The sequence below is a fragment of the Leuciscus leuciscus genome (assembly GCF_965113295.1).
Source record: "Leuciscus leuciscus genome assembly, chromosome: 12".
In the NCBI taxonomy this organism is placed as follows: domain Eukaryota; kingdom Metazoa; phylum Chordata; class Actinopteri; order Cypriniformes; family Leuciscidae; genus Leuciscus; species Leuciscus leuciscus.
The window spans coordinates 39,261,604-39,276,797 of NC_138736.1; the positions used below are offsets into that span (position 1 = coordinate 39,261,604).

The window sequence follows — 15,194 nt, forward strand, 5'->3', positions numbered from 1 at the left end:
ATGAAATATTACTGCCTATGTTATTTACGTAACTTTATCTATTTCAAAATTTCCAGAATTATGTCTTGGCTGAATTGTCCAGATTGAGAATCTGAGCATATAACTCCCTTCTCTGAGAGCCAATCTGAAGCTTTTTTCTAATAATTATAAAATATTGTGGAATAAATGCTGCCGCACCTATTATTCTGATCCTTTAAGCGTCTGTAAAGAGATTTGTCATATTACTATATTTCTACTCAGTGTAGTCATTAACGCCTAGCCTACTTCAATGACTGACTTCACATCTCATAACATACAAAGCCTAATATTTAATGTCAAATTTACATCCAACCAAAGTCCAAGAATATGTCGTGTGTTCTGCTGAAGAAGGTTCTTACAGCTTATATCTGTGGGGAAAACAGTGATCGAATAATTATGAAAACAAAGAGCTAAGAAATACAGAATACACTCATAAGGTTCAAATTTAATTGCTGAATTTTAGGTTACAGTACATGCTGACCCAAACAAGTTTTACTCCAGATTAATTCTAAATGACTCTAAACAACAGGCTGATCAATATTAATCTAAATCAATGACAATATTTCCAATTACCACATTGTAAGATTTGAACAATCTTCTTAGAAATTAAATGATTAGTTATAAAGGTGACTCAGATATCATCCACGAATGGATTTACACACACAAAGGAGTGAGTAAATAAATAAATATAATAAAAGGGTCAAATATAATAATAGATAAATATTAATAAATAATATAAATAATAATAATGAAAATAATATGAATAAAACAGGAATCACAAATCCAGTACAGAACTTTAGCTGTTACATAAGTACATAAAGACAAAAAAAAAAAAAAACATTTAAACAAACAAATACATCTTATGGTTAAGCAAAAGTACTCAAAATTAGACAAAACGTGGCTAATTTGAGAAGTTTATCACTGAATACTTTTGGACAAACAAAACCAAATAAAAACCACAATCTGGTACAGAGCTTTGACGGTTACATAACTACATAAAGACAGTCAGAAAAACAGCAGCTTTGATCTCAGTAACACACTTCCGTATAATGTTGGTGTAACTTCATCTCTACGCTCGACGTGTGCAGGAAGACACTATGGAAGCAGAAGACGGAGGAGGTTTAGCGTCAGCACATTCACGTACAGTATGTCCTGGAGAAACGGCCTGTGCAGTCCTTCAGGCATCATTATGATGAGATATGAGTGATAAATGATGCTTTAAAGAGGTCACATGACCATGAACAGCAGTGACATCAATATACTCTTCAAAATAAAGGTTCCAGGAAAATTCCACAAAGAACTTTTCATTCTCTAGTTCTTAAAAAAGAACATTCTGGAAAGTTCTGGCGATTTAAAGAACGTCATCATTTGCCTTATCAATGTTTTGAAGTAGGACATAGCAACTCAAGAACCCTATGAGGCCCAAAAAAAAGGTTCTTGATAAGAAGTGGATTCAGAAGCGCTGAAGAACCTTTATTTTAAGAGTGTGAAACAGAACTTGTTTTCTTGAATTAGATACACAGTTTGAACTTTCTCTGGTTAAGCTCAGAGTTAAGCTTTCTTAACTCAGAGGACTAGATACAATATGTTGATTAATACAATCAAAAGACAATCAAGGCAAAGAGAGGATTAAAACAAGAGTGGTTGTTAGAAATGTCACCCATCCAAACACACATAACCTCATCACCTCTTCCTCAGGGATTATCAGACTTCTGATCTGATCCTTAACCACAGATGCTTTGTATGCGCTTGCAATCAGCTTTGGTTATTTGTCATTTAGTGAGTGATTTAAAGTACATTTCAATAAAAGCACAATCCCACAGAAGTGACCCAGGGTTAAAAGGGTACAATAAATCCACAATCAACATCTAGGTTCTCCACAGCCAACATGAAATCAAAATTCACCCTAATTACTTTCATATTGCATGTTCCTGGCTTTATTGTGACGGATTCATTGGTGCACATTATTCCCACCAAAAATAAAAAGACTTTTCTTATGACGTCACCTTTAATTCTTCAACTTGAGCAAATTCATAATTGTTTTGTTCAGAAGAGCATACTACTCTTGCTATTTTGCAGTATATATAATGTTAATTTGGTGTGTTGCATGGAATATCCCAATGATATTCAACATTTATTAAAATGTGCAGTGTTTATGCTAGGTATTTGCTAGTATTTAATTTAATCAGACTATGAAGAACTAAGATGTTTACCACATAATTGGATTCATAACATCCTTATTTTTGAAGATGACAACCGCACGCCACTCGCGGAATTAAACATGCAACGTAATCATGTGACAAAAAACGCAGCAGTATTCCATTCTGAACATATTTACTACCTTATGATGTCACCTCCAGTCACATGATGGGTTTGGGAGATAAAATAAATAAATAAGAGAGCTGGGAATGAGATATTTGTTTTATCTCTGCTCGAATGTGATTAGTTATCATGACATGACAAATCTTGACATGAGAGTTAATATAGATCAAAATAACATGATCATTTGAGTTAAAATCAGGGTGCAGGAAAAGCTGTCCAGATATTAAAGGGTGTAATGGTGCAGTGTGTGTGTGTGTGTGTGTGCCAGGTGAGTAAGGTTAGGAGAGCAGGGCTTGATGCAGAGACTGAGCCTCACTGCTGGCCATTATTGCTGGCTCACACCCATCTGCTGGTGGTCTGGCTCTGGTTCCTCCTCCACGTCTGCATGATACTGATCGAATGTGTCATCATCGATATCTGGAAGACCCAGGAGCTGCAGGACAGTTTCACAATCATTCCATACAGAACAGAATCAAACCAGAACAAAACAAAACAGAATGTTCAGATGCAACATGCATTCCGTCAGAAGATCGTAAACAGTTCTGGCTCTGAAATCTGATTGAATGAGTCATGTTTGAAACATCTGAAAAATAGGTCATATGCACACGTCTCTGTCTGTATATCAATCATATTTTATGACAATGTGATACATTTATGCTGAATTTTATGATATACAGTTAAACGAATGAGTTATACCTGGCTGAATAATAGTTTATTGTGTTAATTATTCTTGATAAATGTGGAGCGAGAGAGACTTACAGGCCTGAAGGATCTGAAGACTTTGTCCAGCACCTCCAGCAGTGTTTTCTTCCCACAGGAGGAGATGTAGTCCTGTGCCAACTGCAGGAACGGTAGACAGTCCTCGCTCTCACTCCACACGTGCTGAAAACACACACACACACACACACACACACACACACACACACACACACACACACACACACACACACACACACACACACACACACACACACACACACACACACACACACACACACACACACACACACACACAGGATTAGATTCAACACATTATTTCACCAGCAGTTTCACAGACGTCCAAATATTTCACTTAACACGACAACACTGTGTGTGTGTGTGTGTGTGTGTGCAAATATTTATTCAACCATATTTCAATACTGCTTTATATACTTATTTAACTAATGGTGTTTTTTTCATAGTGTATTTCTGTAGCTCATGATATATATATATATATATATATATATATATATATATATATATATATATATATATATATATCTTGAATGCAAAGTCACTTTGTATAAAAGCGTCTGCCAAATGCATTAATCATATTTTTCCTCCATGAAGTTGCAAAGCCCAGTAAACAATGCATGTTCCTAACAAACTTTACACTTCAAAAAATTATTTGCAATGGAGAGAATTTGTAAAATGATATCTACACCGATCTCCTTTTGAAAATCAGACTAGAAATATGCACAGGTAAAAATATTTTTTATAAACACAAACTCCCTGGTATATTTATTTCTGGATTTATTAAATAGGTACATACAGAATATGGATAAAAGGAATTCTGTGAAGTCAAAGTCAAGCTTCCTGCAGAGAATCTGGGACACTAAAACTCTTTGTCCCGTTATATTTATCCGAGCGAGAGGGACCATTTTTCAGTAGATGGCCCAAATAATCTTCCCCTCCCAAACGGCATTTGAGAAAAAAGTTTAATGAGGAAATAGAATCGGATTCGAATACAATAGATCACAGAGTTCTACAACTAAATAAGTTTACAGTGTGTTCATTTGTGTAAAACCTGATGGTGTCAGTTAGTAAAAGTCAAATGAATTGAGTTATAAAGTACATTTCTGTTGTTTATTGTTTGTTTGCTGACACTGGCACTCAGAATATCTGAGAGAGCAATAACAATAAACGCTGAGGTTTGTGCTGTTATCAATGTTGAATGCTGTCCACTTCATGCAAATGATATAAGGACAGTTTTAGTGCATGTGTGCTGCTTTGAGAACAAGGACATGACACGACAAAACATCATCAGTCTCTGAGCTCATTGAAAAGCGTGCTGATATTTCAATCATAGGTTTATGGACCTCACACGGAAATGTATGATCATCTCAAACCTCATCAAATCAAAATGGAGTTTTGTAGCTGCTAGTTCATGTCACTTTGAGGCTATCATCTATATGCATGTGTACTAGAAAAATTTGTTTTGTATTATTTTAAAGCTGCAGTCCGTAGTTTTTCCTCTGTCGCCATCTCTGTTCGAAATCTGCAATTGCAGTTATTCGCGGAATTATCAACTTTACGTGTGTTGTGCCTCGGCATGGCACAGCGTGGATGAACACAATGTTTTGAGGAGGATGTGCGGTTGTCAATCACCGCACCGGTGTGGATACTGGCATTCCCAATCACAGATTCTACTTTTTGGAAGTATGACCAACATAAGAATTTTCACCGTAAAATGTCGTCTGAACAAGTAACATCCACTTTTGTTCTGACCAACTAAGGCAAGGCAAGGCAAGGCAAGGCAAGTTTATTTATATAGCACATTTCATACACAATGGCAATTCCAAGTGCTTTACATAGAAGAAATTAAAATAATAAAAAGAAATAAGAATAATTAAAACACAGCTAAACAAAAGTGTTTTGAGTCTGGATTTGAATGTGACCACTATAGGAGCACATCTGATCTCTTCTGGAAGCTGGTTCCAGCTGTGGCTGGCATAATAGCTAAAAGCAGACTCACCATGCTTAGAGTGAACCCTTGGTATTTCTAGCTAATATGATCCTAATGATCTGAGTGATCTGTTGGGTTTATATTCAGTGAGCATATCTGCAATGTATTGAGGTCCTAGGCCATTGAATGATTTATATACCAGTAATAATACTTTAAAATCAATCCTAAATCTAACTGGGAGCCAGTGTAAAGACCTGAGGACTGGTGTGATATGTTCATATTTTCTGGTTTTGCTCAGAATCCTAGCGGCAGCGTTCAGTATGAGCTGCAACTGTCTTATGGTCTTTTTGGGAAGGCCAGTGAGGAGTCCATTACAATAATCCACCCTGCTGGTGATGAAAGCATGCACAAGTTTCTCTAAGTCTTGTCTGGAAACAAAGCATCTAATTCTTGCAATATTTTTTAGATGATAGTATGCTGATTTAGTTATTGCTTTGACATGACTACTGAAACTAAGGTCTGATTCTAGTGTCACACCAAGATTCCTGACTTGATTTTTAGTTGTTTGACCCCTAGAGTGAAGGTATGCGTTCACCTTGAGAACTTCATCTTTGTTTCCAAACGCAATAACTTCAGTTTTGTCTTTGTTTAACTGAAGAAAGTTTTGACACATCCAACTGTTGACTTCGTCAATGCATCGGCACAAGGAGTCAATTGGGCTGTAATCGTTAGGCGATAGGGCTAAGTACAGCTGTGTGTCGTCTGCATAGCTGTGGTAAGCAATTTGGTTATTTCTCATTATTTGGCTCATTGGGAGCATATACAGGTTGAACAGGAGTGGCGCAAGAATTGAGCCTTGAGGGACTCCGCATGTCATGGATGTCCACTCAGACTTATGGTCTCCTATACTCACATAATAACCTCTCCCATCTAAGTATGACCTGAACCATTTTAGGACTATCCCAGAAAGCCCCACCCAGTTTTCCAGCCTGTCAAGAAGTATGTTGTGATCGACAGTGTCAAATGCAGCACTGAGGTCGAGTAGTACCAGCACTGATAATTTGCCTGAGTCAGTATTTAAGCGAATATCGTTTATTATCTTTATGAGCGCTGTCTCTGTGCTGTGGTGCGGTCGGAAACCAGATTGAAAATTGTCAAAGTATCCATTCGAGCTTAAGAATTTGTTCAGCTGATTGAAGACAACTTTTTCTATGATCTTGCCTATGAAAGGAAGATTTGAGATCGGTCTATAGTTGCTTAATATGGTCTTATCCAGATTGTTCTTTTTCAGGAGGGGCTTGACAACTGCAGTTTTCAGGGAGTTTGGAAAACTCCCAGAGAGAAGTGAGGCATTTACCACTTCTAGAAGATCTGCTTCTAAACTGTTTAACACACTTTTGAAAAAAGATGTGGGAAGTGTGTCAAGAGTGCATGTTGATGTTTTAAGGTGCTGTAGGGGAAAGGGGAAAAAAGCATTGCAGTAAATCGCGCTGATTAAATCTAACGATCGCTTATCATATCACGTCAAACCGTGCAAAATATACTTTATTCTCAAATTGTTAATGTTAACAACATCAGCATTGCGACTACATTTAATGCCCTTCCGATATTTATCCTTGTTTTTGCATGGGCCTCTTTTTTCCTCCGAAGTCTTTCGCGTTTGTTCGGGTGAATCTCCAGTTGTCACTGGTGATTGTCGTTTGAAACTTTCTGGATCCGCCATCAAATTGATAAGCTTAATTAAATCAAGTGCTGTGAGAAAAGGCTATAAATCTCCACCTCCAGCATCCTCACACTCATAGCCGACTAGCCGAGACTCTTCTTCATGTGGACAGATGTGACGTAATGACACAAAGACATGCTCGAGTTTCCTGCGGAAATCCACCAATACCACTGGAGTTAAAAACATTATTACAAGCTTACGGTTTTGAATCGAGCTACGGCAAGCAGAACGTTTTGAACACTGGCTGGTTATGTACTTGCTCAAAAAATTATTTTGGATAATTTTTAACTCAAAAAAGCTACATACTGCAGCTTTAAAGTTTACAAAAATGTTAATGCTCAACTACTGGTTAAAGGCGATTACAGTAATATTGATATGTCCACTCAACATGTGGTGAACTATTCAACACACTGTCTTTCTCCTGAGATCTCAGCTCAAGCTGTGTTGTGAGGGAATGCCTGAAGCAATGGATAGAAAACTTTCTTTTACTGATTTCAGAGATTATTTATGCATCTGTCAAGAGCTCGCAGGAACAGTGGGAAAAACCCTCGCAGAGGAGCTCTACCAGTTCACATCAATTCACTTCAGCTGTATTAACTTGAAGAAGGCTACTGACAAGAAGCAACATTAGTAACTGTTCAAAAATGTAAAAAGCTCACCAGAATGTAGCCAAACCAAATGGGTAACACTTTACAATAGGGTTAATTAATAGGCAACATTAACTAGCAATGAGCAATACACATTTGTTACAGTTTTTATTAAAAATACAACTGTTCATTTTTAGTTCATGTCAGCTCAAGTCCATTATATAACATTAACAGATACAACTTTTGAGCATGTATTAGTAAATGTTGAAATTAACATCAATTAATATTAATAAATGCTTTAGAAATATGTTTTATTGTTAGTTCATGTTAACTGATGTTGTTGACAAATGAAACCTTATTGAAAAGAGATAACACTAAACACACGGCAAGCTTGCTTAAACAACGTCTAAACAGCTGTTTGGAAATTGGTAAACATTATCAATCACTTGCACAGCGCTTTTATAGTCTGAGGCCACTAGCAAAAATGCTTCGTTTTGCATCCTTTAGTATTTCATTATATATTTTATTACCATCATAACAATGAGTGAAAGGTTAAACTGAAAAATTGCTTGCACTAATGTACTTATTTTATAAGTGATATGCACAATTACTGATTTTACACCAAAAAAGAGAAAAATCCTGTTTACTTCTAAGTTTAAATGAACATTTTCAATGTGGTCTCAGACATTTGGCCCAACAGTATTTTTTATCTATTATTAATAATGTAAAATCTCTCTCTCTCTCTCTCTCCCTCCCTCTCTCGCTCTCTCTCTATCTCTCTCTCAATTTCAATTTCAAATGAGCTTTATTGGCATGACTGTGTAAAATAGCACAATATTGCCAAAGCAATAGACATATACAAACATATAAATAAAATAAATAAAAAATCCATATTATACATAGATATATCACAATAAAAACGAATTAATTAATAAAAAATAAAAAAATAAGTACAGAGAGTACCTCTCTCTAAAGGGAAAAGAGGCGTCAGCCCTTGTCCCTCATATGATGGCAGGAAGACACATACTGCGCTGCCAGGTGAATACAATCTCTCTCTCTCTCTCTCTCTCTTGCTGTCTCACACTCTCCCTCTCTCTCTCTCTCTCTCTCTCTCACATACACACACACTCTGCCTCTCTCTCTCTCCCTCTCCCTCTCCCTCTCTCTCTCCCTCTCTCTCTCCCTCTCTCTCTCACACACTCTCTCCCTCTCTCACACATTCTCTCCCTCTCTCTCTCTCAGTGACCCTGCTGATCGTGGTATTGATCAGTCTGAGTAATTAGAGCCGTGTCCTGCTGCTGCATGAGCTCTGGGACTGCAGGGTGATGCGGTCGGTCCTATCATGTGCTGTGATGTCAGGGAAACTACAGTAAACTGTTGTGCTTCATTTCAAACAGAAACCAAACATGTATCCAACAGACATGTGCAAGGGGAGCATTTATGCAAATGCAGCATGTGTATTTTACTACATCACAACACCAAAAAAACAGAGAATATCGGCACTATTTATCCCTCAATGACAGTGAACTGTGCAGCTTTAGACCTTTGTGCTGATAAAACACACATTTACACACACCTCATGGCCCTGAAATGGAGCTGATGCAATACCTGTCTGACCAGACCACATGCATCAGTCTACACACACTGCATATTACACTTGTATTGTAATTGTTGGCAGATGCATCCTACAACCCTACAGCATCCAAAACATCCAGCCAAGCATTTAGAGAGAAAGCACTGCAGTCAAAAACAATGACATCATTTCATTGGCTTTCAGACAAAGGCCTTAAAACACATGCAAAAAATAAAAAAGTATCGGCAATACCAGCTTACAGTGATAGTATACAATATACACGCGTGATTTCCATCTTATCTACTCCAATAAACAGGCCTGTGTCTAATAACATGCTAATACCAGAGTAGCATGTCCAGAAACCATGGTACTTTTTATAACTGAGACAAGAGACTGTTTAGATTATAACACAGCAGTATCGACACACACACACACACACTCGGGCGCGCGCACAGCTCCCCCTCCCCCTGAGGATATTACTCGATTATGTCATACTTACAAAATTGTCGGTTCCTCCCGTGAGATTGTCCGGGCAGAGCACGTAGAACGAGATCCCGGGCTCGGCGTAGAAGTCCAGCCGCCTCTCGTCCACATCCTCGGCGAAGATCAGGTCGAAGGGGTTCCCGGAGCACCATTTCTCCGCGGTGTCCACCAGCTCTTTAAACTCCATCCTGCGGGTGATGCTGATGCTGCAGATGCTGAGCACTAACGCTGCGTCGTCATGGTGATTCGAGAGGATTCGTGTTTGCTGAGGTCTCACTGTCTCATGTCGGCCTGTATTCGAGTGTTTCTGAACTGGACCTGAAGGACCGGACCCGGTTCAGCCCGCCTGTGCGGAGAACAACGCCTGTCCTCTAGCAGGATGACGTCACATGACAACACATGCGCCCCTCGTCATCATCTGCATTAGAGACCATCTCTAAAGAGATACCCGTTTCCTCAACTGCTCAAACTTACTACATATATAAATAATATATTTTTGATGCTGTAGTAAATATGAATTATTTTTAACAACAGCAACAACAACAACATTTCAAGTGTATGCTGTCATATGCTGACGTATTTGGATAAGAAATGTATACGCAATTTATATTTGTTTACAGTTTTTTTTAGGAATTTTATAATTTAAAAGTCTTTAAATCAATGAATATTGTATCATAAATATTATTAAGATCAATTATTTATAACTATTAAATTGTGTGTGTGTGTGTGTGTGTGTGTGTGTGTGTGTGTTTTGAATGGTACTGTAGGTTGTATCTATTGTGTTCCACTAGAGGGCAAACTTAATCCAGTGTTTGGAGCAGTGGGAGAACAGGGGCCCGTTCTTCGTACGTTGCTTAAAACATCCTGGATCTAATGAGACATCCAAGATGATATCATCGTGGTAATCATGATCTGGCTAATTAGGTTCTTCGAACACACTTGCCGGATATGATTAGTATAACTGGATTGAGTTAGTGAGATAATTGCGCGTTCATGCGCTGGTTTAAAGGGGGATATGTATCGATAGTAGAAACATTGATCAGCAACGCTGCTATTGGCTGTTCAGCGTGGCCAAAGAGCGCGCTCAGTTTTTCTCCTCAGCAGAGCAAGAACTAATAGTCGAAGTTTATTCGGAATTTTAATGTTTAATTAAAACGCCAGGGAACACCTCAAAGTCTGCAAAAGCCAGGAGGGCTGGCAAAAAGTAGCAGACAATTTAAATCCGTTAGAAGTGGCCATGTTAGATGTCTTTTATCACTTAATAGCCTATATATTTGTATTTTAATAATTGCATAATTACTTTGTTCATTGTAATGTCAGAGTCACCACACTAGAACATGGAAACAAATAAAAGTGAAGTACAAAAATATTCTACATAATGGTAATTTTTAGTTCGCCTATATTATAGTCTCTTTTATAAAAGGCCGTGTTAAATAAATGGTTGTCTGTTTATAAAAGCAACCAAGAAAAAGGCTGAGAAAAAAAGAAGAAAAGATCTTAGTAGCCTACACTGTAAAATAATTTTTGCTGCATTAAATTAAGGCTGTATAGTCATTTCAACTGTTAAATCTTGAGTAATGATGAATTGCTTTGACTTGAAAGTGAAAACTGATAAACTTATGTTAATGTAAAAATATTTTGCCATGAGTTATTGATCACATTTTTCCCGAGTGTAGTTCATTGTAATGACATTGTGTTTTCCTCTTTTGTGCACTTTTACATAATACACTTTTACATCTGTTCCCAAGAAAGTGGTGGCTGAAATATGTGCAGTAAGTGGACATTTTCTAACTTTCCAAAGGAAAGAAAGTATAAGACTTTGTAATATCCATTTGTTTCCATTGCACTGGACAGTGAATAAACCCTCTCAGAACTGTTATATGGAGGAACTAGCCTATACCTGCAAGTGCATAAATAACTTTACTTAATTTATACTTGTATGCTTTATGGCTGCAATATAAGTGTCAGGATTCCACATCTACAGAAAGGCCTACAGAAGAGTCTGCACACACAGAGGAGACATAGGCCTACAGGTGGGCAGTGTATAGCCAACTTTTCCTTTTTATTTGTTGCATGAGGCATGTGTCTAATATCTCTTGTTGCAGGCACTTGACCACTGGCTTTTCTTTACAAAGAACAATTGAAATAAAACTCAAGGAATTAAACATTTAATGAAAAGTGTATTTTTTTTATTTTTTTTTGCAATGTTGTGTAATATGGCACATGCAACAATGTCACAGGCCCTGTCAGGTGTGCAACCCCTCAGACTTATCAGACACTGAAATCTTCCCTTTAGTTAGCCAAAGTTCATTTCATTGTGTGCCCTTATCCTGGCTGCTGCATTGTAACTGGTTTGGGTCAGGGAATGGGGTCATAAAACACCTGTCTGCATGCAGGGACATGTCATAATCACCTATGAAAAAATGCAGTTCTGTTAGGATCAGCATAAGTGTATGTAATACAGTGAGCTTGATATTTAATTGTGGAACTGTCCTTACCACTTGCAAATAATGTGCATAATGTGAATCTTTGAAAATTGTTAAGTCATGCACAGATCCTGGCCATTTTGCTTTCACATTTGTGATATGTAAGATTTTAGTCAACTGCCTTTTTTAAATTTGATATAATATTACTAATCTGGAATATTAAGAATCACAATAGTAACTGGGCTGCACATTTACACATAATCCCCTTCATTGAGGCCTTGATGGCAGTCTATGGTCTACCTATAGTCTATGGTACCAATCACGTTAGTGAAGCCTGAGTGACACATACTGTAATCGGCATGGTCATGATTGCATGATCTTCATAAAAAAATTATGATAGCCTAAAAAAACTGCTTTAAAAAAAACTGCTTTACAACATTGGGTCTTAAGTGGCTTGGAAATGCCACAAAAAAACCTAAAACTGTTTTTTAAACCTAAAAGCGTGTAACGCAGAAGTTGTGATGTTGCCCAGAGAGAGAAAACAACGGGTGTCGGAGGAAAAAAAAAGATGCTCGAGAGTCGATGACGTTTTCCCCCCGTGTTTAATAAAGGCACTTAAACGTCATGCACTCGTCCACATACATGGGGATCGAGCGAGAAAACGTAGCCCATACAAAACATCCAACTCAGGTTACAATTATAAGAGAAATAAAAGAAAGAACGCAAATGTCGGTAGAGCGGGTAACTCCTCTGCTCAATTCTCAAATCTGACTCTCCCACACTGCGCACATGCGCAGTTCTCCTCTTCTCTGATTACCATAAAACTTAAAGTGACCGTACCATAAAACATAAAGAAACGTTACAAGCGCCAGGTAAACTCCGAATGACACGACAGACAGCACTTTCCATCAAGTTCTCCGCATCTCCAATAGTGTAAAGGAAAGAGCCACTCGCAAATAATCTTAGGGCAATGCAAACAGTTTGTGCTGCAGTTAAAGCCCGACTCCGACAAGTCGAAAATAAATGTGCGTTTCCAACAAATGAATAATGTAAACGATAATCTCACGAGTCACGAGAAAAAATATATATCTCAGAAAGTGCACTATCGCACTGCACTGGACTTCCCGTATCAGCTCCGCTTATGAGCCGCAGTCTAATCCTGTTTACATGAAATGGCATGCTCGCGAGCAGGGGCCCGTTCTTCGTACGTCGCTAACTCATTTAGCTGGATTTGATTGTTGGCGATTTGGCATGATCTTGGATTGTTTGGTTCTTTGAAGCTCATCCTGAACTTGCTGTCATAGCAACAGGTGCGCAATCTTAAACCTGCTCGGGAGCAGGCTTATTTCATGTAAACAGGATTAGACTGCGGCTTTATAAGCGGAGCTGGAAGTCCAGCGCAGCGCTATTCTGAGATAGCCTATATATTTTTTCTTGTGACTCGTGAGATTGTCGTTTACATTATTAATCTGTTGGAAACGCACATTTATTGTTTTTACGGGCTTTAACTACAGCACAAACTGTTTGCATTGCCCTAAGATTATTTGCGAGTGGCTCTTTCCTAAACACTATTGGAGATGCGGAGAACTTGATGGAAAGTGCTGTCTGTCGTGTCATTCGGAGTTTACCTGGCGCTTTTAGGTATAAAAAACAGTTTTAGTTTTTTTTGTGGCATTTCCAAGCCACTTAAGACCCAATGTTGTAAAGCATTTTTTTTTTAAAGCATTTTTTTTTTTTTTTTTTGGCTATCATATTTTTTTATGAAGATCATGCAATCATGTTACCATGCCGATTACAGTATATATCACTCAGGCTTCACTAACGTGACTGGTACCATAGACTAGACCATAGACTGCCATCAAGGACAGTGAAGGGGATTATGTGAACAGAAAGGGGGTTCACAATGTAAATGTGCAGCCCAGTATTGTGATTCTTAATATTCCAGATTAGTAATATTATATCAAATAAAAAAAAAGCCAGTTGACTAAAATCTTCCATATCACAAATGTGAAAGCAAAATGGCCAGGATCTGTGCATGACCTTAAGAATTTTCAGAGATTCACATTTATGCACATTATTTGAAAGTGGTAAGAAAAGTTCCACAATTAAATATCAAGCTCACTGTATTACATACACTTATGCTGATCCTAACAGAACTGCATTTTTTCATAGGTGATTATGACATGTCCCTGCCTGCAGACAGGTGTTTTATGACCCCATTCCCTGACCCAAACCAGTTACAATGCAGCTCTAGCCAGGATAAGGGCACACAATGAAATGAACTTTGGCTAAAGGGAAGATTTCAGTGTCTGAAAAGTCTGAGGGTTGCACACCTGACAGGGCCTGTGACATTGTTGCATGTGCCATATTACACAACACTTTTCATTAAATGTTTAATAAAAGACAAATATGCTTAGTTCCTTGAGTTTTATTTCAATTGTTCTTTGTAAAGAAAAGCCAGTGGTCAAGTGCCTGCAACAAGAGATATTAGACACATGCCTCATGCAACAAATAAAAAGGAAAAGTTGTCTATCCACTGCCCATCTGTAGGCCTATGTGTCCTCTGTCTGTGCAGACTCTTCTGTAGGCCTTTCTGTAGATGTGGAATCCTGCAACTTATATTGCAGCCATAAAGAATACAAGTATAAATTAAGTAAAGTTCTTTATGCACTTGCAGGTAGGCTAGTTCCTCCATATGAGAGTTATCTGAGAGGGTTTATTCACTGTCCAGTGCAATGGAAACAAATGGACATTACAAAGTCTTATACTTTCTTTCCTTTGGAAAGTTAGAAAATGTCCACTTACTGCACATATTTCAGCCACCACTTTCTTGGGAACAGATACAAGTGTTGGTGTATTATGTAAAAGTGCACAAAAGAGGAAAACACAATGTCATTACAATGAACTACACTCGGGAAAAATGTGATCAATAACTCATGGCAAAATATTTGTACATTAACAAAGTTTATCAGTTTTCACTTTCAAGTCAAAGCAATTCATCATTACTCAAGATTTAACAGTTGAAATGACTATACAGCCTTAATTTAATGCAGCAAAAATTATTTTACAGTGTAGGCTACTAAGATCTTTTCTTCTTTTTTTCTCAGCCTTTTTCTTGGTTGCTTTTATAAACAGATAACCATTTATTTAACATTGCCTTTTATAAAAGAGACTAATATAGGCTAACTAAAAATTACCATTATGTAGAATATTTTTGTACTTCACTTTTATTTGTTCCCATGTTCTAGTGTGGTGACTCTGACATTACAATGAACAAAGTAATTATGCAACTATTAAAATACAAAAATATAGGCTATTAAGTGATAAAAACATCTAACATGGCCACTTCTTACGGATTTAAATTGTCTGCTACTTTTTGCCAGCCCTCTCTCCTGGC

The 15,194-nt window shown here is 37.7% G+C and overlaps 1 protein-coding gene across 1 annotated transcript; it reads right to left on the bottom strand.

Moving 5' to 3' along the window:
- Positions 1 to 305: 305 nt before the first annotated feature.
- On the bottom strand, positions 306 to 9,795 carry mturn (maturin, neural progenitor differentiation regulator homolog (Xenopus)). Its single transcript, XM_082185486.1, has 3 exons — positions 9,388 to 9,795; positions 3,100 to 3,222; positions 306 to 2,773 (listed from the first exon to the last, which is right to left on the bottom strand). Exons 1-3 carry the CDS (start codon positions 9,556 to 9,558, stop codon positions 2,666 to 2,668), a joined length of 402 nt encoding a protein of 133 aa, XP_082041612.1. The 5' UTR covers positions 9,559 to 9,795; the 3' UTR covers positions 306 to 2,665.
- Between the last annotated feature and the right edge of the window lie 5,399 nt (positions 9,796 to 15,194).

What these genes read in the sequence shown, in the direction of transcription:
- mturn (XM_082185486.1), bottom strand. Translation starts at nt 9,558, where the DNA reads ATGGAGTTTAAAGAGCTGGTGGACACCGCGGAGAAATGGTGCTCCGGG. An exon ending in CGGGAGGAACCGACAATTTT is followed by an intron (nt 3,223 to 9,387) that starts GTAAGTATGACA and finishes GTGTGTTTTCAG; the next exon opens with CACGTGTGGAGTGAGAGCGA. An exon ending in TCTTCAGATCCTTCAGGCCT is followed by an intron (nt 2,774 to 3,099) that starts GTAAGTCTCTCT and finishes ACTGTCCTGCAG; the next exon opens with CTCCTGGGTCTTCCAGATAT.